General features: G+C 44.6%; 1 protein-coding gene across 5 annotated transcripts in view; it reads left to right on the top strand.

The window, feature by feature from the left end:
* Window positions 1–24,828, top strand: part of ANKIB1 (ankyrin repeat and IBR domain containing 1) — a 379,415-nt gene that overhangs the window by 25,709 nt on the left and 328,878 nt on the right. For all 5 annotated transcript variants that reach the window (XM_069211633.1, XM_069211632.1, XM_069211636.1 and 2 more), the window contains exons 4-5: window positions 12,491–12,673; window positions 14,378–14,495. In XM_069211633.1, the coding sequence (XP_069067734.1) occupies window positions 12,491–12,673; window positions 14,378–14,495 (301 nt within the window). The remainder of the gene's footprint in view (window positions 1–12,490; window positions 12,674–14,377; window positions 14,496–24,828) is intronic.

The raw sequence follows: 24,828 nt of genomic DNA on the forward strand, positions 1-24,828 counted from the left end.
ATTAGACACTAGACAAAAGCAAATCCGCATTCACCTACAGATGAGTCAAATCCTCTCTTGGCTCCCACCAAAGCCTAGAGACTCTATTCCGACATACCACCTCAGCTGGCACTGAAGACTCAGAAGAGACACAACAAGGCAACCAGTCCACCTCTGTTGTCTCAACGTCCATCACAGTCTCCTCCTTCTCCTTTACCAGACCTGCTATCAGCGCTGGCAGCGTCCCAAAGTAAAAAAAAAAGAGCAGCTCTCACCAGTCCAAGTGGGACGATTTTGAGAGTTACCAAGCTCTCATGGCCCAAATGTAAAGCAAAAACCAACAATAATCGAATGTCCTCTTGCTTGCCAAGGGATTTTAGTGTATGGGGGAGAGCTGAAAGACTGTTAGCCCCTTCAGTTTGGGTGGGGGCATAACCAGGCCCATACTGGTTGGTAACCACCACCCCACTATTTTCTTTTTTTTTTTTTTTTAAATCCCTGGCATCTAGTAGACTTTCTGTCCCCCCCAGGGTGCGGATCGGGGGTAATTGCCCAATCTGCCCACTGTTGGGCAGAACAACGTTGGCCCCATCTATTTGGGGGTGGGGGTATGGCCACACCCCCAACCTCTCATTTTGAAAAAAAAATCTTCCCTGGTCTCTGGTGGGCTTTCTACCCCCCTTGGGGGCAGAAGGGCCTTTCCCAAATAGGCCAATCTGCCCCCAAGTGGGGCAGTTATGGGCAACAGTAATGTGCCCCCATGAGGAGCGACCCTTGCCCAAGGGGATGCCCCCCAAACAAAACACACACATACACACACACACCAATCCATGGTGTCTAGAGGTTTCTGCCCCCTTTGGGGGCAGATTGGCCTAACAAAAATAGGCCGAAATGGCCTAAATACAATTTGCCCCCCCAGGGGAGCGACCCTTGCCTAAGGGGTCGCTCTCCATACATAAAAACATAAAGTAAATAATATATATATATATATATCCATGGTGTGTAGAGGTTTCTGCCCCCTGGGCGATCTCCTTCGGAAGACGTCATCAGACGCCACGGAGGGGCTAATGGGGGGGGGGGGTGGAATGGGAAGCAATTCCCCTTCCATCTCTGCCCAGGGGAGGGGGGTGCTTGGCCATCTGGGGGAGCGCTAGCGCTCCCCCCGGAGACCCATAGCAGGACGAGCTGGTCTAATCCTTGGGGCGAGACCAGCTCGTCCTGGGCACCCTAGGGATTAAAAGAATATACCAGTACGCCTACTAGCCCTTTAGTTATATGCAGGGCCGCTGGAATTATGTGGCAGAAAGAACCAAGATATGCGGCTGGGTTGAGCAATTAATGTGGCAAAAAAAGTCCAGTTATACAATTATAATGCCAGTAGCTCCAACTCAAGTAAATGCGAGACCTATTGCATTGCAAATGCTTGGCTATCTTTATTCTTGCAAAGACGTCTTATTTATTACACTCCTTTCCTTCTACATCTACCATGCGTAAAAACAATCTAACAATGGAATCAGTGCCCATGTGCATATCTATTATTCAAAAGACTTTTTCGAAAATAAACAATTTGCACATGTCTAAGCCAAACACTAGATGGCAAGAGTATGGACAGCATGCAACAAAGAGATGCTTACAGGGAAAGTAACATTTTCCTTTCCTTTCACAATCTGCTGTCAGTCTCCTCACCAGTGACCCCAGCCAATCTTACCTGGGCCCCTTAGATAACTAATAATCATCATCAAAGCCAAACATGAGCTTACTGCATATCAACACTGCCCACTTGTCGGTTAGGATATCACAAGATAATAATGCCCCCACAAAGTAATAGAGAGAAGCGTCCACTTGATAAATTATTGCACTCTGTGTACATTTATATGTCATCAAGGTTTAAATCTTGCCCAGAAGATGTCCAGCAGTGGCAACTGGTGGATTTTAGAGGTGGTATGGAAAGTTAATATCCATGTTGAACACCATAGATAGTGCTGTAAGGGAGCTTTAAAAGAATAATGTTGTGGGTCGCACAAAATAAGTAAATTAATTGTATGTTTCTCTCTAACAAAAGTTAAACAGCATCAGCAGCAGTTGTCCAAGCTTATCTCTTGCACTGAGCAGGTACAGCAGTTGAACAGCATTACAGGACACACTCACATACCCTTCCAGATTGTAACCAGCTTCCTGTTGACACCTAAAGGGAGCCAACACAAAATAAAGCCCCTTAACAATACATGCAATCTAAACTGGTCTCCTTCCTGAAACTGCTATATGTTTTGCAGACATATATTCGGTTCCTTTCGCCTCCTTTCAGAAACTAACAGGGTTTCTCTGGATCTTTCTGTGGACCGATAGGTCAGTGTTGGTTTCAGTTACTAAACATTGCTGGTCCCCATATGATGAGGCTTGGCATGACACGTGTTCTATCTTAATATCGTTCTTCCCATCTTTTAGTGGTCAGTGACTATGGTTTTTTTTAGGCTTTTTTTTTGTCCCTGCCAGGATATTGTCTATTTGCGTGAGAGGTGGGAAATGGGTGATTGCTTACTTTGCACTGTGTATGACCGTGTATATGACGCCTGAAAACCAGCATCCCTCCAGCTACTAAAACAGTTTTTAGCACTGTTCCGTATATACAAATTGATGGGATGGCAAGTTGATTGGGAAGACTCCTCTTTGGTTGTGAACAAGCTTCGTCCAGGTTACCTCCCTCAGGGATCTTCCCAATGGGAATGTGTTTCCTATCTTAAAGATATACTTTCTCAGTTCCAGGTTCAGTCTTTCTCTGAGTTGTAAAATAATTTGATCTGCATAAGTTACAATTCCCCGGCTGCTTTCAGCTGTGACACACCATCTTCCCATATCAGAGGGAGGCAGAAGAGATTGCTTATGTTTATCTACGGTAGGCCAGACTCGATGCACGACATGGAGGTGAAAATGTTCTTTTGGATGTATAGGTCCTTGATTATTCATTCCCTGGACTCTTTTCCTTCTTTGTAAGATGCATGAGAAGGTGATGTAGGAGAACTTTGAGGTGGCCTGGAGAAATAAACTTTTTTTTAATATGGTTATTTGTTGATGTTTTAAACATTCAGACATCAGCAAGTTACACCGTTTTGTATGAAGAATGTGGCTACAATGTTATTAAAAATAGGCCTTGATCTATGTTACCAATTGTCTCTTGTTACTGAAATTTGAAATTAGTACAGTCATTGGCCCCATTTCGTATGTTTTCATGGGCACCCTCTTGCCCTGTAGATTGCAAAATCTGTGAATGAACATCTGTCCATCGCCACTAGCTGTTCCTCTCTGGTTTTGCCCCAAAGAGTCCCAGTCCTTTCAATGAATCCGAGGTGTCGAATTTTATAAAGTACCTACTTGTCTATGGGCTGGGATGCTCCGTAAATCTACTTGTCACGTCAAAAAAATTCACTTGTCACTTTGGTGCCATACAGTTAGTGTAGGAAGCTTGCCTGATATGTGGTGGGTACCCAAGGTACTTGCACCTTATACCAGGTCCATGTATGCCCTCTTGGTGAAGTGTAGGCAGTGTCTAGAAGCCAGGTTCTCTAGAGGTAGCTGTGGATGGGCAGCCAAGGCTTATCTAGGTGACACGTAAAGCTCATGCAATACCACTGTAGTCAGACCACACTTAAACACATGAAAGAAAACACTCAGTTGCACAAAAATAAAGATACGTTATTTTGGGAACACAATACCACAAGTTACTAGAAGGGCAACCCTCCAATAGGAGGTAAGTAATACACTAATTATATACACTAGCAATCAGAAATAGGCATAGAAAAGGTCAGAAAACAGTGCAAATAGCAATAAGCAGTAGTGACCGGGGGGAAGACCTGTGGATAGAGGGGACCAAGTCCAAGAGTCACAGTGGAGTCCAGGAGGAGTAGGAGCTACTACCCACCCAGCTGTAGTTGCATGAGTTGGTCGACGGTGATGAAGAGCAGGTCAGCACTGCAGTCCTGGAGCCGGAGAAGGGTTCCTGATGGATGGAGATGATGTCCCACGCTGGAAGGAAGATTGCAGACGGGTGTCGGTGCAGTAATTCCACCAACAAGCCTTGGCAATGGCAAACTTGCGGTTAGTGGAAAAGTGGTGCTGCCAGGGACCAGCAAGGCCCAGGAGGGGGAAGAGTCACAGGGGACCCTCAGCATCGCAGAAAGTCCACAGTAGCAGAGGCAGCACACAGGAGTCACAGAAGAAGCCCGCACAGCACTACAAAAGAGGATCTCACACCGCAGGAAAACCATGCAGGAGGCTGTGCTTTGCAGAATGGAGTGCTGGGGGCAGGAGCTACACGTCGCCTGAAGATTCCTTAGAGGAAATGCAAACAAGCCTTGGCAGCTGCAAGAGATGCAGTGCACAGGGGTACTATCCTGCGTGGGAAGGTAAAGGCCTACTTCCACCAAAGTTGGACAGCTGGCAGAGAGGATCAGGAGGACGACTCCAGACCACCACATGTGATGCAGGATCCACGCAGCTCAAGATGAGGGGGAGATTCATGCGCCAGTCGTCTCTTGTTATAGGTGCCTGCAGTTGCAGGGGAGTGCGCCCACTCCAAGGGAGATTCCTTCTTCTTGAGTGGGCTAAAGAGTTGCAGTCTTCTGAAGATGCACGGCTGGGGAAGTGTTGCAAAGGTGGCAGGAGATGTGGAAACAAAGTTGCAGAAGAGTCTTCTTCGTTGTAGCAGCGTTTGTCGGTTCCTGGAGGGCCAATTAGCGGTTCCAGTGGCCAGAAGTCAAAATGGAGATAGCTGTGGGGTCCTGCTGGAATCTTGCAGCCGAATCTGAGGACCCACCCAAGAGAAAGACCCTAAATAGCCCTGAAAGGGGATTGGTCACCTAACCGGGTAAGCGCCTATTAGGAGCCGGCTCTGATGTCACCTGCCTGGCCTGGCCACTCAGATGCTCTCAGAGTTCCCTGCCAACCTTAGAAATAGGAATGACCGAACACAGGGCCGCTCCAGAAGAGCTCTGGGCACCACCCCTGGGAAGGGGATGTACAGGGGAGTGGCTGCTGCCCTTTCCATTGTCCAGTTTTTCGCCAGAGCAGGGACGGGGGGGGGTGGTCCCTGAACTGGTATGGACTGGTTTATGCACGGAGGGCACCAAATGTGCCCTTCAAAGCAAATCAGTGGTTCTGGGAGGCTACTCCTCCCAAGCCAGACAAATAGCTCCTCAGAATGATACCTTCCTTTCATGAGCTGGCGAGTGAATATTCATCCCCCAAACAACATACCCTGTACTTTGAAGATGCCGAGCTTGGAATTACAGCTAAAAATCTAGCCCGGTGAGCCATATAGGGCTGATGAGATGTCGGTGCAAAGGGTCAAAGCCCTGGATGCTTGTGGCCGATTGTGCTGATTCGGGAGCACGGCACCAAGCCAGCCTTTGGGGCGGGCTCCAAAGTGCACTGGCCATCAATGCAGCAGCTGCTCCTCTTACCACAGAAATCGATGGAAGAGTGGGAAGGATGCAGAGCGAGCACCGCAATACTGACTGACAGAGCTGCATGGGTTGTATGAGGTGACGTCAGAAGGCTCACAGGAAATGCATCTGGGAAGATGGGGCTGAGTGAGGGTGACAGTTTTTGTTGAACCCTGCTGAACTTTGGAGAATTCTTTAAAGAATCCTGAGCAAGCTGCGGCTGCATGGCAGGAAATGGAGGGAGAGAGGACTCACTCCTAGACCCACTGACTGACCGCTCTTACTGCCCTGAGTATAATTGCCTGTACTTGACTTGATGGGCCCGACAAATCCCGGGCCTTGCATTGCTACTATTTTATCTGAGCAGCAAATATTACTGGTATTACTCTCTGCTTTCTTCAGTACAGTACAACTAACTGCAAGAGACAGCTTTAGTGACTTAATGAACAATGCAGCTAGCTAACAAGTAACCTTGTATCTTTAATAATATATTCTCTAAGACTCATAGAAGGCAGCACAGAGGAGGCAGGGGAAAGGCAAAGAAGAAAGAAAAAGGATTTTACTGCCCGGGAGTGGTGACCGGGAGAAATCTAATGGTTGGAGCAAAAATTAAAAGCAGCAATTGTAGGGAATCTCAGTCATACAAAATGGAGACCCAAAGACCTGGAAGACTGGGTAACGGGAAAGGGAGAGGGCGGCATGACAAAATTAAAGTCATCCACTACCAAAACTTCAAATAGAGAGGGTAATTTCACAAGCCCTGGCAGCAAGGTGAACAGCTACAGAAAGCTAAGGAGCTAAGCCACAAGCCCCTTGAGGTCTTCATAGTAAGCTTCATTCTAGAGAAGGCTTTTACCATAAGTACCCCACGCTGCTCAACTCATCTTGTCACTCCCACTTCAATAGCATCAGATAACAAGATGTCTGAATTGTCCCAGATGCCTTCTACGATGACTCCTCCAACCCCAACAGTAACCAGCACTAATTTGATACTTCTGTTAAGTGACAGCCCTCAAGATAACCCTAATCAAGAGGAGTCCTCTCTGGAGGAGCAGTCAGAAAGTGCTGGAAAACAAGTGAGATCATCGACTAGCTCTGAAATCAGATGCTCTGAAACCACCAGTATACTAGAGGAGAAACAATTGCAGAGATTGTAGGGGAAGCTTCAAATTTCACCACTAGTGCAGATCTCCGCCAACCCTGGCACTTGCTCATCTAATGCCCTTGAGTTCCCGCAGAGTCAAAATATTAGTGAGAGTGAATTGGAAGCGGGACCTAAGAGACATCAACCTCAACCCTCTTCAATATAACCAGGGCAAATGGAATTATGCGATTGTGCAGGCATGACAGTTTTCGCATAATTATAGATTTGTCGCATTTGCCACACAATCCCTCATCTGCAGATTTTAACAAAAAAAGAACAATCATTTTGTTTCTAGCACAAATGGATAAAAAATTATAAAAAATGCAGCAACACGCGTTGCTGTGCAGTAGAAGGCCCTTTAAAAAAGCTGCACTGGTCACCTTTCTGTTGCTTATTGCTATAGTTGGGAGTTAAACTGGTACTAATGAGATGCAACCAATGCCCATACAGTGTTCCTAAGTAAAAAAATAATGAAGTAATGAAATAATACAATTACAAAATGTGCTGCATTATGCTGCATAATTTGCCTTTTCTTGCTGCCGCATATTTCAAATGGCCCTGCCTATAACTAATCTCACTTGATTTAAAGCTGAGAGGTTTTAATAAAGCCACTCGCCCCCTAACTGATGACTAGGCGCGGCCTTCCCAGCATAGGGAGCAAACTCATCGAATTACCTCCTGATGAGATGAGATTACTAAATCTGATAACACAAAGAGCCCAGAACATACTTGCCTAGGCCAAAGCACAGGAATTAAGTGTACTGACACATAACAAAAGGAAGAAGAGCTCGGATTTGGACACATCAACAGATGTGCTACATGTTCTCTGCAATCTTCATTCCCTGATAACTGACAAATAAATAGATATTACATTTTAGATCCTTTCAAAAAGATCCTGGGGGTGAGGGGGCGTGGCTGGAGTAATTAAAGATCTCCTTGTTCATCAGGATATGCTTTTAGAAGCCACATACATTTCAAGAGCGGACTCCATCAGCTCCTCTCAGGAGTCCGTTTTTAAAACCATCCTGAAAGAAATTCTCCAGATCAGGGCTAATCAAATAACCCAGTCTGACAAATTTGAAAACCTAGCACAGAAGGTGCTTTCAATTGGGGAACAGCTGTCTGGGTTTGTGAAGAGTAGTAAAATTATTGACGCCACAATCTCAGGCTTGGAGACTGCTTTCTCTGCACACCGAGGAAAAATAAGAAACATTAAATCTCCAAATCAAAAATCTATCACATAAATGTGAGGATTTGTAAAACCTCTCTCGCAGATCAAGCCTTCAAATTGTTGGGATACCGGAAGGTCCTGATAATACTGATGGAGCAGGTGCAATTATTATTGACTGTGTTGCCAGGCTTATTTCCAAGTATGTTCTCTGCAATCCTAGGGAGGCCAACCATGGAACTTCTCTTTCATTCTCTATTGTACAAACACACAGATTGCTACCAGGGACTTGAAGACCATAGAGCAAGCTACATACCATCATTGCTTACTTTCAAGACTTTACTATAAAGAAGAAGGTTCTATTGATTGCTTGCCAATGTAGGAGATTCACAACACAAGACAGGTTTTCCTTTTCTATTTTTCAGGACTCAGCCTGGAACACTGCTTCCCATCTGCGACAAATGAAGTTACTCATTCCTAGGTTCAAAGCTTCACCTATCTAAATATCTCTCATAAACGGATCATTGCTTAAGATTAACTGTCAAGGATCTGTCACTATTTTTTGGACACTGAGAGTGCCAGGCAGTTCCTGAAGAAGATACATTAACTAGGGTAACAAATATGACAAGAATGTGAACATTTGCCTTTTGTCTTTTTATTCTTTTCTCTTTTCTTCTGAGAAATTTGTGTTGAGGAAAGAAAGATTCAATCTTAATACTGCAGAGATCTTAAGATTGACATCTAAAGAGCTATGGGTCTTTCTGCTGCTTGGTAGCGCCGAGCCAAGGTATTGTTGAAGACCAGGAGAGGGAAGACAGTAAGTGGGTAAGGGAGAATTAGGGATACAGTGTTATCAGGGACACAATAAGAAAAAGGGTGTATTTGAAGTAAGTGAAGCTATGTGGATATTCAATAGATGATGGTATGGTTACATTTCTGTAATGGAATATTAATTGTATTAAGAAAGGTGAGAAAAAGCAAGAGTTTTTGTGAAGCACAGTGGCAGAAGCCAGATATTCTGGCTCAATGGGAAACTTATTTTATGAAATCTGAGGCTGCGATTTATAAAATTACTAGATGTGATAAAGGCTACAATATGGCAAGTATGTATGACATAGTTAGTACTACAAATCTGCAGAGGGAGAGATGAGTTCCTATAATCATTTTCAATAATGTATTTAAAATGATGAACTATAAGGCAGACCCTGCTGGCTGATGGGTGTAGGAAGTGCCCCTTTTGGCATGGTTAGCCCCCCTCCCCCATTTTGCCTCATATTGATCCCAACTTGACTGAGTGTGTGCGTGGATCATGCTAACTAGGCCCCAGCACCAGTGTTATTTCCCTAAATTGTACCATTCTTTCCACAGTTGGCACTCTCCTGGCACACAGCTAAGTCCCTTGTGAAATGTTCCAGTGGTACTAAGGGCTCTGTGACCAGAAAGGGTCCCTAAGGTCTGCAGCATGTTTCATGCCACCCTAAGGGACCCCTCACCAAGCACATGCACATTGCCATTGCAGTGTGTGTGCGCTGATGTGGAGAAAAAGGCATCCCTCTCAGGGTGCCATGCCCACCAATCACTGCCTGTGGCATAGGTAAATCACCCCTCTAGCAGGCCTTTCAGTCCTAAGGCAGGGTGCACTATACCACAGTTGAGGGCATAGCTGCATGAGCAATATGCCCCTACAGTGTCTAAGTCTGTTCTTAGACATTGTAAGTGCACTGTGGCCATATTAAGTACATGGGCTGGGAGTTTGTTGTTACGAACTCCACAGCTCCATGATAGCTTCACTGAAGGCTGCGAAGTTTGGTATCAAACTTCTCAGCACAATATGATGCCAGTGTTGGATTTATTGTACAATCCACCCAGAGGGCATCTTAGAGATTCCCCCTGTATTTTATCCAACCCTTTGATGTTAGGCTGACCAGTCCGTGCCAGCCTGCACTAAAAGACTAGTTTCTGACCCCATGGTGTGAGATCTTTTGTGTTCTCTGGAGTCTGAAACAAAGCCTGCTCTGGGTGAAGGTGCTTCACACCTCCCCCCTGCAGGAACTGCAACATTTGGCAGTGAGCCTTAAAGGCTCAGGCCTCCTGTTACAGTGCCCCAGCGCACTCCAGCTAGTGGAGATGACCATCCCCTGAACGAAGCCCTACTTTTGTCGGCAAGTCTGGTGGGAAAATTAGGTAAAACAGGGAGGAGTGACCACTCCAGAAAGACCACCCCTAAGGTGTCCAGAGCTGAAGTGACACCCTCCCTGCAGAATCCTCCACCTTGGTTTGGAGCACACAGACCAGTAGGGGTAGGAATGTGCCCCTCTCCCCAAAGGGAGTGAGCATAGGAAGGGTGTAGCCACCCTCAGGGCTGGTAGCCATTGGCTACTGCCCTCTGACCCCCTTTAACACCCATAACTCTGGTATTTAAGGGCACCTTTGAACATGGCCAGATTCCTGGCGACCTCAAAATGAAGAAAGAAGAAGTACTGCTAAGCCGACCACAGCAGTGAAGACTCCAGGCGACAATTGACTTGGCCCCAGCCCTTGGTCTGCCCGCAGCTTCAAAGACCGCTGCTGGAAGAATGTGATGCATCCTGCAGGACCAGCGCCCTCTACAAACCCCCAGAGGACTGCCTGCCCAGCACAGGACCAAGAACTCCAGAGGATCACGGACCCGGTTCAGCAAGTCCATCCCACTCTGCACCCCGAGTCCAGGTGGCACACTGATCCAGAGAAGGTCCCCAGGCAATTCCAACTTCGAGAGCACCCTGGTTTGACCCCTCCTGGCCTACACGATGACACCTGCAGCCGGAAACCAGAGTTCCCACTGACCGCGACTGGATCCGACAAAGATTCCTGATACCCAAGGAGATCCACAGCCCCCTTGCCTTGGGGAATCCGACAGATGGTCCAGCAACCTCCAGCAGGAGAGCATTACTATTATTTAGTTTAGTCTCTGGGGAACACCTGCACATTCTCCCTCATTATGGTATAGTATATACAAAGCCAGTTTCATACAATGGATCCTTTTGGTCAGGGGGAGGCTTTGTAGACCATTTAGAAAATAGTAGACTTATTGTAGTCCGTTTATACTATTGAGCTAGAAGCTCTTAAATTCAATATGATTTCTGGCTGCAATCTCAACTCTCACAAAACTCAAACTCATTTAGCTGGTGGGGCTACCTGCTGAGATTCACAGGTAACTGCCAAGACCAGATACTTGGGCATTACTATTGCACCCACATTAGGGCACTGCTTTGAATGGAATTATGTTTCCTTATTACAGCAGATTAAAGGGCTACTAGCTAAATGGATGCATCTCCCAATTTTGCTAGGTGAGCAAATTAGTCTGGTTGAAATTAATTAATATCGTATCCAAAATTCTATACTACTTCCACGCTCTGCTGCTGTATATCCCCAACAAATATTTCAAACAGCTTAATGCAACAGTTTACTAATTCACTTAGGCAGGAAAGAAAGCATAGCTATTGGATTCCTAAAACTCCCTATTACAAGAGGTGGGTGGGTCCCTCCTGACTCGCAATTATACATTGGGCAAGCATGAGGAATTTTATTAAGATATTATATGATTATAGCCTGGGCAACTGGCTTTATCCGATATCTATGAATAGAAACCTAGGGAGCAGGGATGGAAAGGTTTAATAATGAAATATTTTTTAAAGAATGTTAGTCTGAAGATTGTTGGACATCTGAATTAAATTTGGCTCTATATTAAAACATTTCGGAAAATCTCGAATTTAATGTACACTATCCTTTTAGACAGTCCCAATTTACCAGAATGTTTTACATCCCAATATTTTGGAACTTCAAGCCAGGATTACCTATTTATGGAATTTATTTGACAGCCAGGGGTTAAAATCATTCTTAGATATACAGATGGAATTTTCCTTGCATTGCAATTAATATTTTAGGTGCTTGCAAATAAGACCTTTCTTCCATTGGCTCAATATGAGTTTGCCAAAATGATTTTCAGCTCCAATAAGTCCTCCATTTTTGACAGATACTCTTGTTTAATGCAACATCACAAAGATGACCTAGCGCTATGGGCGAGTAAATGGGCAGCCATCTTAGGGGAAATAACTACAGAGTAAGAGTTGTTTAGCAGCCTTGCCCGTTTCTGTAAAATCATTAAGGCTACCAGAATACAAGGCCAAGTTTATCGTACTTTATTTGATTTCTATATTACTCCACTTAAACTTTGCAGCTGGTATAAAACTCCTTATCGGTCCCCACCTTGTTTCACTGAGGGGACTGACCAAAAACGTATGTTTAATAGCTGCCCTAGACTTAATCAAATCTGGACCTTAATATCACAGATAACATGAATACGACTGTCAAGGGTCACACTCACTCCTAAAAAGTTAGAACTAAAGGCTTGGTGTTTTATGTATTGACAGTTGCTAGGCTTATGATTGCAAAGCAAAATGAAAATCAGAGACTGCCCCCACGTACAAGAAATGGTGGAGGGAAAGTACACAAGGATATGAACTTGAACGTCAGATATCCCAAGCTGCATGGGTCAACTGCTAAATTTCAACAGATTTGGGGACAAGTGAGTGAGTAATGATATGAAATTAATGATGCGAATGATTGACCACCCCTCTTCCCCCTCTTTGAAATGAAAATGTATTTCGCTGTGGTACTCCCCATGCTAATTAATTCTTCTTTGTACCATGATTAATCTTTTTCTTAAGCTTTGTTAAATTTGCTCCAATAATGATTTTATTTTTTTCCTTTTCTATTCAGCTGTTAATAAAACACGGTGGAAACTTGTTTGCTGAGAATGAGAATAAGGACACTCCTTGCGACTGTGCAGAAAAGCAGCATCACAAAGATTTGGCACTGAATTTGGAATCCCAGATGGTCTTTTCACGGGATCCTGAAGCTGATGACATAGAAGCAGAGTATGCTGCTTTAGATAAGAGAGAGGTGAATACTGTTCTCATGGTAGTTTGATATTTAAAGCTGTGTATGTTTGGATGTATAACTGGCACTCATAAATGCCAGGCTTCTTACTACAGTTGTGTGTATAGACTTTACTGTGCATGGCCATTGTTTCCCATAAGAAACCTCCCATGTCTTTTTTTTTTAAAGATGTGGCTGCATGTTGATAAATTATTATTTATGTTTTCATGGCTTTCAAACGTATTTATGCTTCTTCAACACTCTTGGTGTGTTTTCTACTAGTTGCTCAGAATGCTACTGAGTGCTTTTTTTAAAAATTTATTTTTTAACAATTATTGAAGAGCCAGAGCCAACTGCACCGTGACATCTCCTTTTGTGATGCTAAATCTTAAAACACTGGCCAGTACTCCTGTGCCCCTGTGGATTTAGGAAACTAGTTAAGTCCTATTTGAGCAGTCATAAGAATACAGTATCGGTTGCATAGGATAGATTAGCATTTTGTTGTGAACTGACTATCTTTCCTATGACTTGTAGTTTTGTTCACTTCTCTGAGTTTGGTCTGGTGAAACATCTTGGATACCTCTATAATTGAAGGAAGGGAGACTTTAGAATAATTTTGGATATATTAAAGGGCCTGACCAAGAGTATTCAACAAATGAAATCGAGGAGAGACTAAATTATATGCAAGAGAAACACAGGTTGATACAATGCCAGTTGGAAATAGTACAAACAGAGTGCACCCATTTTGAAAGATTTTTGCCAATTGTACAGGGATCGAAGGGTGTATTCTCTTTCACACACTAGCATTTCTCATGACCTATAGTTCCACAGCTAAATGGGCACATATGTGTCATTTGAAATTATTTTTTGGATTGTAGCTAGATGATGACGAGTGAAGTATGAAGATGTACACACAAAGGAACAAGGTATGCTATAAAGTCTTATATATTTCGTATTACATCCTTGGTAAATTGAATTATGTGCACCCTGCAGGTTGACTTCAAGTGTCAGAAGAGATGTGGTCTCGATGTTGATTCCTTACAATATATATGGCTATAGATCTCGATTTGAAGCAAAATTATATTGAATATTTAGTTGAGAGTTTTCAGTGCTCTTGTTTACTGCCAGATGGAGGGATGTGGGTATTTTATCTTAGTCATAGTTAGCACTTGATGGTTTCAAACCTGTTTTTTTGTGCATGATCCTGCACCTTGTTCGAGAAACTGTGAGAGTAGAAGGCCCATCTAAGATCTCTGTAATAGCGAAGAAGAATTGGGGATGTTTGCAATGGCCTGTTTAAAAAAAATATATATATATTAAATTGGGATTGTCTTAGGTTAATGTGTGTGATTGTGGATGATAATGTTTTACCTGTGATGTGCACAATTAAAGAAATGTTCTTAGCTCCATCTTTTTCATACATGGACATTTATCACATGAAGTCAGGAGATCGTGGGATTTATCCTTCTTCCATGTCCCATATCACTTCTTGCCATACATTCATAAATTAACTTTACATTCCTTACTTCAGTTGCTCAAGTGACACTTTCTTGCATCATTCTTCATAACTTAATTTTTGTCACATTTTAGATGTCTGACAGATAATTGTTTCTCTCTGTTTATGTATTAAGTTCAGTAACAGATGTAGCCTTGTATATGTTTTTTTAATTCAAATATCTTTCATAGATGGAAACAATTGACGTTTGTATGTTTCCTTTCTTCCTAAAGCCATATGAGGGATTAAGACCTCAGGACTTACGGAGGCTGAAGGATATGCTTATAGTGGAGACGGCAGACATGCTTCAGGCACCACTGTTCACTGCAGAGGCATTGCTCAGGGCACATGGTAATTATATCAATTCAAATAATAAATGCATGTTTTCTTATTTATGAAAATACATGAATTGAGAATTTGTGTCCACCAAATGTTTTCTTAAATTGTATTTTCTCCTAATACTTTTTGTTTAGATTTCTTAAAGGGAATAGCATCACACATGTAGTATACATAGTGTCATATCATAGGACTTTTAAAATATATACTTCACACATTTGGTGAATTGGAAATCTATTAAATGACTTCCAGTTTTATAGATATTACATATTCTAATATCTTAATATGATGAACATTGTGATGTAGCTCTGATATCAGTTGAGTAGAGTAAACAAAAGAGTAGAAAAGATAACATTGCAGCATTGTACAACATAAATCCTGCAGTATTGCATTGTGATTCACATTTCTAGTGCAAGCATGTGTCAGTATTAACGAGTGGTGCATTGTGGAGAGTGGGTGAGAGGGAACATTCCCACCCGCCAGGGCTAAAAGTAAAAAAAAGAAAAGAAAAAAAAAGAAAAAGCTTTTTGTTATGCTGCAATCCTGCGGTTCTCCAGTCGGATTGTGGAATAAACAAAATAGCAGTATTTTTTTGTTGTTGTTTTTTTGTAAATGACTCCTGAGGTGGCTGGAGGGCAAACTACATTTAAGCACACATTTAATGTTTAACATTAGTGAAGGGGGGATGTGTGTGGGGCCCCCTCTTCAAGTAAATTTTGACACGAGGCAGTAGGGCACTCATCCCCTGGGTCCTTTTTTTACATATTGTTTATTTTATAGAATTTGTGGGAGTATGGAGCACCACTCTCCATGACGACTTCGGCCCCAGACACCCCATCCCTTGGGGTACAATGCATTTTTAGAAGGGGAGGGATACATGTGGCCCCCTTCCTAGAGCCAATTTTGGCCGATGGGACCTCATCCCCCTGGACCATCCTGAAACAGTGTCCAGGGGACCCCACCCACCCGGATACTATCTCTGCCTGCCACAGCGTAAGTAAGGAAGGTTGCATTAGTCCTGCTGGGTGGTAGTAGAGATCTTTCTACCTCTCTGTGCTCTGTTGATCAGGGAACAGAGGTTTGCTCCATTTGCAGGATCAGAAAGACAAGCACCCATGTGGCTGCCCTGTGGCTGCCTCGCGAGTGGATACGACACTGACCCCCGACTAACCACCAATGGCTCCCACTAACATCCTCACGTGGAATGTGGCAGGGTCTACAAATGCCAGCACGCAGGTACTTTATATACTCATACCTCAAAAGGCACTCTGTTCAAATCAAGCTTTTGCATGAAACGCACCCCATACTGCCAGAGGTCACTAGGCTGCAGTGGCGCTGGCGCGGAGATCTATTTGCAAACACACCTTTCCTCACATGTTAGAGGTGCTCTCATATGGTTTAGACCGAGCATCCCCTTTGTGTGTGAGGAGCAGGTTGTCAAAATTGAAGGCCGATATGTATTTGTATGCGGGCACTTAGATGGCCGCGCAATTCTATTAGGGTCTATTTATGCACCAAACACAGAACAGGCTCCCTTCTTTAACAAGCTATCTGGTGTATTGTCCCATTGGCGTGGTCTCCCGTGGCTTGTGGGACAGGACCTCAACAGTGTCATTGACCCGAGACTTGACTCCTCCTTCCCGTCATTACCCACTGTACCCCCGATACACGCTGTCCGCTCGCTGCGTAATTGACTCCAACACTAGTATTTGACTGACATTTGGTGCCAAAAAAATGACCATGTTCGGGTATACTCGTTCTATTCTGCCCTGCATCAGCTGCACATACGACTAGACAGAATCCTTAGCATGGACAACCTGATACCCACAGTGCTACACATGGACTACCTAGGCCATACCCATTCCGACCACAATCCGCAGTATTTGCAGCTGACGTGGGACACCTTTACTCCTGTCATCTCCACCAGACGCCTAAGGCCTGAGGCATTGGAGGACATCTCCTTCTGGGTGTCTTTGAGCAACACCATCACTGAATAGTTTGATTGCAATGACCAGACGGCTTCATCCGGGATCCTGGAGTGAGATGGCTGTAAAGTCACCATGCAAGGTCAATATCTGGGAGCACAGTGGAAGATACACAGATCGATTGAAAGCGACTTAGCACAAGTGGAGGAAGTGCTTTTAAAACATGACACGTGCGTTGCAGGATCTTGCATGGCAGCGCAAACTCGTGGAGAGACACACTGCAGGGAGCGCGTGTCCTTGCTGGAAACGTTGCATTACCTCAACTATGTTGTGCACTCAGCTCATAAGCATGCTGCGGCAGTCAGGTCAGTTATTAGCCTTGCTGATATGCCAAGAACACTCTAAGACCCCAATTCTAACTTTGCGTTCTACTGCTGGCCCATATACGCCCCAGCCAAGTTCTTCAGGTAATTTGAACCCAGGATCAGGGAATTTATCTGGAACACAGGTTACTGTTGAGTAGCACCAGCAAAACTTTACGCGCCTCTGGATCAGGGCGGCCTGGTGATGGGGATTCTGAAGCAATATTACCTAGCCTCTCAATTGCAGTGGGTAGCTAGGTGGCTCTTGGGCCTGCAGTTATGGGCTACAGAGACTACGCTGCCACCATGGACACTAGCTAATGTGTCTTACTTATTCCACCTGATTGCGCGCGCCAGGGCACCAGAGCCCTTGCTCCGAGGCATGGCACACCATTGCTACTGTCTGAGTATTAATCTCACACATGCGATGACTCCTTACGTGCCAGCATTGACCTTACTGGGAACACCTAGGAGCATATTGACAGAACTGCCAACCCACCTAACGATATAGTACCTGCAGGCTATGGGTCAGGGCAGGGACTTGGTGCACTGGCTAGCTAACTTGTTGTACGCTCACACCACACCTGCTGCCCTGCACGCCAACTGGGAAGGTGATCTTGCCCAACCTTTTACGGTCAAAGAATGGGAGGTGGCACTAGAGAGCCCTACCTGCAACCCGCTTAATGCGAGCTCCCACCTGATTCAGTTTATATACTGCCATAGGGCTTATCTCACCCCTCCCAAAATTAACAGGTACTTCCACCGCACTGATGTGGCCTGCCCCAGGTGCCCGCTGGTTGCAGCAGATCTCTTACATATGTTGTAGTCCTTTCCCTCTATACATACTTACTGGCAGGACGTAGTGACCTGCCTCTTCACTTGCACAGCGCACCCAGCACTGCAAACCTGGGAAGCACGCATACTGGGTCTATTCCCTAGAGCTAAGTTGTACAAGGCGACTTCAAGGTTGCTGTACTTAGGCCTTCTGACAGGTAAGCACCTTATTACCAAAAGGTGGAAAGCAACAGAACCCCCCTCACTCATAGCATGGGTACAATCTTTCCTAGTGTGGGCACAGGCAGAACGGGGGTGGCGCTGCGCCTAGAAGACTACATAGGATTGTGCAAATACCCAGTGGCATCTGGCTGGAATGTCCCGCTGTCTAAGCTTAGGGTGCTGATAGATGAGACTGATGGCGAGCCCCCGGTCCGGTAGGTAGAACAAGGAGGTTGCGGGGGTCTGTATGGACACCTCGTGCCCCGCCTTAGACGCTTATGTAGGGCCTCTCTCCCTGCCGTGTCCCAGGTGGGTCAGACCTGCCCTGGCCTCATTGTCGGTGTGCTGGTGTGCCTGACCGAGAAGAGCCGAATGGGATGGGATACAGGGGGATGGGAAATGCAGGAAGCTAGAGCTGCAGGGTCCAGATACATCTGTTATAATTGTTGTTGTACCAACTGAAGCTCTGTGTTTTACAAAAATGACAAATCTTTGTGCGTCAGTCGTAATGTCATATACAATTATTCATTAAGGGACCACTATGGTCTGACTGTCTCTTCACATTATCACACGGTCTGATGGCCAGAGTCACAAAAAAACCTTTTTTACAGTCATGCTTTCCCGAATCATATGCATTTTATATTTGTTGTTATCAAGCTTATATATACTGGATGACCATACATGGTCAGGCTGGGCCAAATGCAATCAGGGCTGCATCCATAGCTATCTCTTGCTGTGTCTTATGAGTTTAGCTTGAAAATATCAGAAACTTGAATAAAAAGATTTATATAAAAATACAAAATAAAGCCAATCTGTTTTCGTTGGTTGGCTACCAGTGTTTGCGAGATGGGGTAAGGTGGGGCTGGGGTGGCTGCAGGTCCTGGCCCCTGCCAGTCCCACACAATGCATTGCCTTTTGTCGTGCTCAACAATGGGGGGTTGGACACAGGGCCTGGCTGCAGCTAATTACCCCACTTACTACATCACTTGTGACCTGTTCCATAACATCATTGATAACGTCACTGCAACATTTGAAATGACATAATTGAAGACAAGACTGTGCATGGCAGGGGTGCTAGTTATAGTTATCTTAGGGCACAAGTTATAGTTACTAGAGAGAACTATAACTGGTGAATTTCAATGGTCTTTTGAGGTTAAACCACTTAAGCCTTTGTTTATCATATATATATATATATATATATATATATATATATATATATATATATATATATATATATATATATATATATATATATATATATAAAACCTAGTGGTGGTCGCCACTAGGTAGTTAAAATTCAGACCTAGTTTCTATAGAAACAGTGTTTTTTTTTTTGTTTTTTGTTTTTTTTACTTTCCTATATCTTTGGCACCAGTTGACAAATCTTTACAAAAGTTTCCCAAAATATTTGACGTTCAGGTCAGCAGCTGTCTGGAAAGTTTCAGATGGATCCATCCAGTGAGGGCTGAGAAAAAGGGAGGGTCCAAGAATGTGTTTTTTTCATGTTAATTCCCATGGGGAATTTTTAACAGGAATAGCGCCCAAACCACTGAATGGAATTACGCCACATTTGGCAGAAGCTTTTGGTCCAGAAAGCACTGTTTTTGTTATTTGACGTAAATTCATTCAGTAGTTTTCGAAATATTAAAGAAAATTCTAATTTGTATATATAGGGACACAAAGGTTCCTCAAACCCTCCTGATCTTGTGCTGAGATCTGATTGGCTGCCAACACTTGAACAAGGGAGTGTTGGCAGCTATCTTGGGGCTCACCTTCAGGAGACCACTAGGTAAGGCGATTGTCTCTGACTGTGGATCAGTATTTGAGATTGTATCCAGATATGTTGACATCTGTATTGCCTCGTTTGCCGCCTCTTCAACATCCTACATAAAGGACACAGATGACGTCTTGAGAGCTATTGCTGATATTGACTGGCAACCTAACCATTTTTTTCAGTGATCATGGACGTAGTGTTACTCTATACCTTTTACATCTATTCGTCATGAGGTGGGCCTCCATGCAGTGGGATACTTCCTAAGACCGAGAAATATGAGTGAAACTAGACACTTTACAGTGCTTTTGGAGATGATCAAACTTTGCCTCTGGAATAAAATCTTCTTGTTTAAGCACCTAATGTATCCACAAATATGCAGGACTGCAATGGTGGTTTCCTTCTCCCCCAGGTATGTGAATCTAACCATGGGCTGGTGGCAGAGGGAGGTTGCCAGACAAGTCAATCATTGGAGGCATCTCCAAGATTGTGTTGTGGGTGCGATACATTTATTTATTTTTTTAAACATCTTTTTATTCCAAGTGCTCAGCGTACAAACTTTGTCACAATCCTCGACCACATAGAAAACATCCTGTGTGAGGTATACGATAGCATCATAGAATTAGATAGCAATAAATAACCCCATTACCATCAAAATCTCGCAGATCTATCCCTCCAAACCATTGTTTACTACCCCTATCCGGCCCCCAGAGGACTCTTCCCCCCTTTCCCTGAATTATCCCCCCCCAAGTTTATGTAAGCAGTGTGCTTAGCCCATATTTTCTCATACTTCTTCGGACATCCCCTGCTTTTATAAATCACTTCCTCAGCCGGCTAGCACCAGTCCAGGTCATGTTCCCAATCTGCAACCCCAGGGCACTGCTTGCTCCCCACCCCCTTGCTATATTTCGCTTGGTGACCCCGGCTGCCATCAGCAACCAAATCTTTGCATATTTGGCCCACACCTCTTCTCCTGTGATACGCAAGACAAGCCACCTGGCCTCCAGAGGTATGTGGAGTCCCATAACCTTGTTCATGATCTGTACCACCTTCCCCCCAGTATCCTTAAATTGCAGGGCATTCCCAGAGGATGTAAAAGAAGGATCCCACCTCACTGCTTCCCCGTGCACACAGGCTGCAATATAGTGTTGATTTTTGTGATCTGGGATGGAACTGAAAAGGAATTCATCATGCATTTTAATGTCTTGAATCACATTGATTGTGGGCTACAATTCAGCTAAAACATCAGTGCCACAGAGATTGATTTCATAGACCTCCGGGTGCCTATTGAGGACAATCAAATACAAACTTCAATGTTCAGGAAACCAACCAAACAGCATTCTACACAGAACTAGTTTCAATCCGAAACCTTTACTGAAAAGTATCCCCTTTGGGGAATTTCTGAAGACTAGGTGAAACTGTGTGGTTGACAAAGACATGGAAGAACAGTTTGAAGATGTGAGACAAAGGTTCCTTTGTAAAGGTTATCCAAGAACCTGCATTGAGCTAAGCGCTGTAAGGGCTAAGTCTAGAACCCGGCAATAGAAATCAGTCCACATTTGATTCTCACATACAGTAAAGAAAGTAAAGAGATTGTGAGATTTGTTTAAAAAACACTGGAATATTCTAAACAGTGATGTAGACATTTTGCATTTGATTGGCCCTAAACCCGAGGTGATATACAGAAATTCATGTGGACTTGGGGATATGCTTGTCAAGAACCACTGCACAGCACCACTATCTCAGAACTGATTGACAAAAGAAAACATGGGTTTTGTAAAATGTAATAATTGCAAAGCATGTAAGGTGGCTAAAAACGCTAAGGCATTCAGACACCACAACGGTAAGGAGATAAGCATCATGCAAATGATTACATGCAGTAGTCAGTATGTTTTCTACATAATAGAGTGTGAGTGTGGCCTGTGGTATGTGGGCAGCACTATACCCCCTTGAAGAAATTAATACTTGAGGATATAAGAGCTATACAACAATGAGATTATAGCTATGCTGTTGCAAAACGTTACATCAACAAACATATTCATGAGTAGCATGAGATACTTTGGCCTGGCTTTGGTCCGTAAAGATGAACGTGGGGGCTATAGGGCCCTCAGATTGCAACGGTTGGAGAGCAGATATATCATCCCACTGCATACTAAGTCCCCTTATGGACTAAACACGGATGAAGAGCTGTATGTCCACCTATAATCAAAATGTGAATGGTATTCATACTACTGTTGTTTTCTGATAACGGTATTTGTAGTTTCCTTGCTGCATTGCTGAAGTGTATAAGTGCAATATGTAAGTGTAATAAGAAAGTTAAAAAAAAAAAACAGCAAAAGGGAGTGCTGATAAGAGCCAGATTGTGACTGCCAAGAGAACTAAAACAGAAGGGAGAGGCTGTTAGAACTTTAGAAGGATTAAAATGATGGAACATAACAGACTATATAATTAGATTGCTGCAGCGTACATTATGACCACGGTACTCGGCATAATCTGTAACAAGTAAACAGCTGGGTTCTGGGAAGACATGGTAAGAGGATATTGTGTTTACCCAACTTATGCTTCTAGTTTCCATGTTCTGCAGGCTTTGGGGTGATGTTTATAACTAGACCCCTTACCCACACAGGCACTGAGCCTGCTATAAAATTCCAGATATGTGATTCTGAATACAGGATCATTATATCATTATAACTAGTAGAAGATAGACAATGGCATTTAACCTATATAACATGGCTGTGCTGTTGATGTATTCAACGGACTACGAGATGCACAATCAGCGATTACAGTCGCAGATCCATAATCAGTTGTCACTTGCGGCGTGTTAATATAGAACCACTGTGCTGGAAATGGCCCATTTTGCAGGGTCATCCCCAGTCTTTCTGCCTCCTTCCTCCTATTTTTTTATGACCTGTTTTTGTTGGCTTTAGGACTCTGGACACTTTACCACTGCTAACCAGTGCTAAAGTGCATATGCTCTCTGTGTAAAGTGTACTGTTGGTTGGTTTATCCATGATTGGCATATTTGATTTACTGATAAGTTCCTAGTAAAGTGCACTAGAGGTGCCCAGGGCCGTCTGTAAATCAAATGCTACTAGTGAGCCTGCAGCTCTGGTTGTTCCACCCACATTAGTAGCCCTGTAAACATGACTCAGACCTGCCATTGCAGTATGTGTGTGTGTAGTTTTAAACTACCAAAATTCGACTTGGCAAGTGTACCCACTTGCCAGGCCTGAACCTTCCCTTCTACTACATGTCAGACACCCCTAAGGTAGGCCCTAGGTAGCCCCAGGGGCAGAGTGCAGTGTATGTTTAAGGTAGGACATATACTAGTGTGTTTTATATATCCTAACAGTGAAATACTGCCAAATTTGGTTTTCACTGTGCAAGGCCTATCTCTCTCATAGGTTAACATGGGGGCTGCCTTTAACTATTTTTAAAGCGCAGATTCCCTTTGAGAGCAGATATAAATGTGGAGTTTAGGGTCTCTGAACTCACAATTTAAAAATACATCTTTTAGTGAAGTTAGTTTTTAAATTCGCTGTTTGAAAATACCACTTTTAGAAAGTAGGCATTTTCTTGCTTAAACTGTTCTGTGACTCTGCCTGTTTGTGGATTTTCTGTCTGGGTCAGTTTGATAAATGGCTGTTCACATCTCTCCTCTACACAGTGACACAAAGGGGGCTGGGGTGTAGCCTGCATACCTTGATTAGCCAACTGAGTGGAGGGGAGGAGTGGTCACTCATACCTGAAAGGACTGTGCCTGCCCTCACACAATGCCGTCTCCGACCTCCTGGTGAGTGTCTGGGGCCTGGCCTGGACAAGGAAGGATCTTGTAAACACTTGAGTCTTTGCTTTGAAGTTTGCCAACTTCAAAGGCAGAACTGGGTATAAGAAGACGACCCAAAACCCCAGACTTTTAGAATCTTTCTGTAATCAAGAGGAACCTCTGCAAGGAGAAGAGCTGAAGGCGGAGTACTGTCCCTTTGATGTGCTGCTTTGCTGGACTGGCCTGCAGTTGCTGCTTCTTCCTGGAAAGAGTGCAAAGGGTGAACTTTGCTGTGTGTTCTGCTTGAGAAAATTCTCCAAGGGCTTGGAGTAGAGCTTGCCTCCAGTTGGAACACTCAGGGACACCAAAGACTTCAGTTTCCTCGACCTGCAGCACTGGGAACTGTGTGTTTTGTGCTGTTCAAGAGGAGAAACCATGTGACGCCACCAACGATGCCGCTGGCCTGCACCGTGACCTGCCGACGCCACACGGAGTCCCATTGCCCCGCTTCGCACCACGACCCTGGTCTCCCCGATGCTGTCATCGGATGACTTCACTGAGCCTCTGCTCGCACCGCGACCTGAGGACCCCGCAGTCCGGCATCACCTGCTCACACCCCCGCCTTGGCATCCCCGTCGCGCCGCTCCTGCTCCATGGCCTGTGGACACCGCTCGTGAGGTACATGAAGCACCGTCCCGCACCGCAGCCCCGGTCCACTGATGCCAGCACCATCGAATCCTGTGTCATCACCAGGCATCCTGCCTGTACTGTGGCCTGTGGACACCGCTCGTGAGGGTCACGAAGCACAGTCAAGTCCCACACCGCTGGCTTGGACCTACCGACAACAGCGCTTCAGCTATGACGATGCTGCTGCCTGCACCGTGACCTGTGGACCCTGCACATCGCACCGCCACGCTTCACACCGCAGCCCTGGTCTCACAGATGCCGCTGGACGCAGTCACCGAGCTGCTGCCTGCACTGAGACCTGTGGGCACCGCACGTCGCATTGTCCCGCTTCGCACCTCACCCGGCGCACCTGACTTCATCAGCCCGGAGTTCGATCCGCAATGCGTGTGAACTTCAAGGGCTCAACAACTCCTGCACCGACTCCAGAACCGACACCGCAACGTCAGCGGCGCCGCTCACCGCAAGGATCACAACGACCTGCAAATCCAAGGTACTGTTTGCGGGTCTTCCCGACACCGCAGCTGGCCCGCGACGCCGCGGCCGGCCTGAACTGTTGGTTTTGTTGCTCACGGTGCCGTGATAGCCCCAGGTGGCGCTGTTGACTTCAGGGAACTGTATTTTGTATTTTTGAGTAAATCTTGCAGAATTCATATTTTTATTACTGTATGTTGGATTTTCATCGTATTTGGTCTTGTTTTATATAGATGAATATTGGCTATTTTTCTAAAACCGGTGTGGTGCCCGTTTGTAGTTTTTTCACTTATTACTGTGTGTTATGTGCAAATGCTTTACACATTGCTCGTGCCATGCTACTAAGACTAGAGTGAGAGTCCCTACTTGG

Source organism: Pleurodeles waltl, chromosome 10 (genome assembly GCF_031143425.1).
Source record: "Pleurodeles waltl isolate 20211129_DDA chromosome 10, aPleWal1.hap1.20221129, whole genome shotgun sequence".
In the NCBI taxonomy this organism is placed as follows: Eukaryota; Metazoa; Chordata; class Amphibia; order Caudata; family Salamandridae; genus Pleurodeles; species Pleurodeles waltl.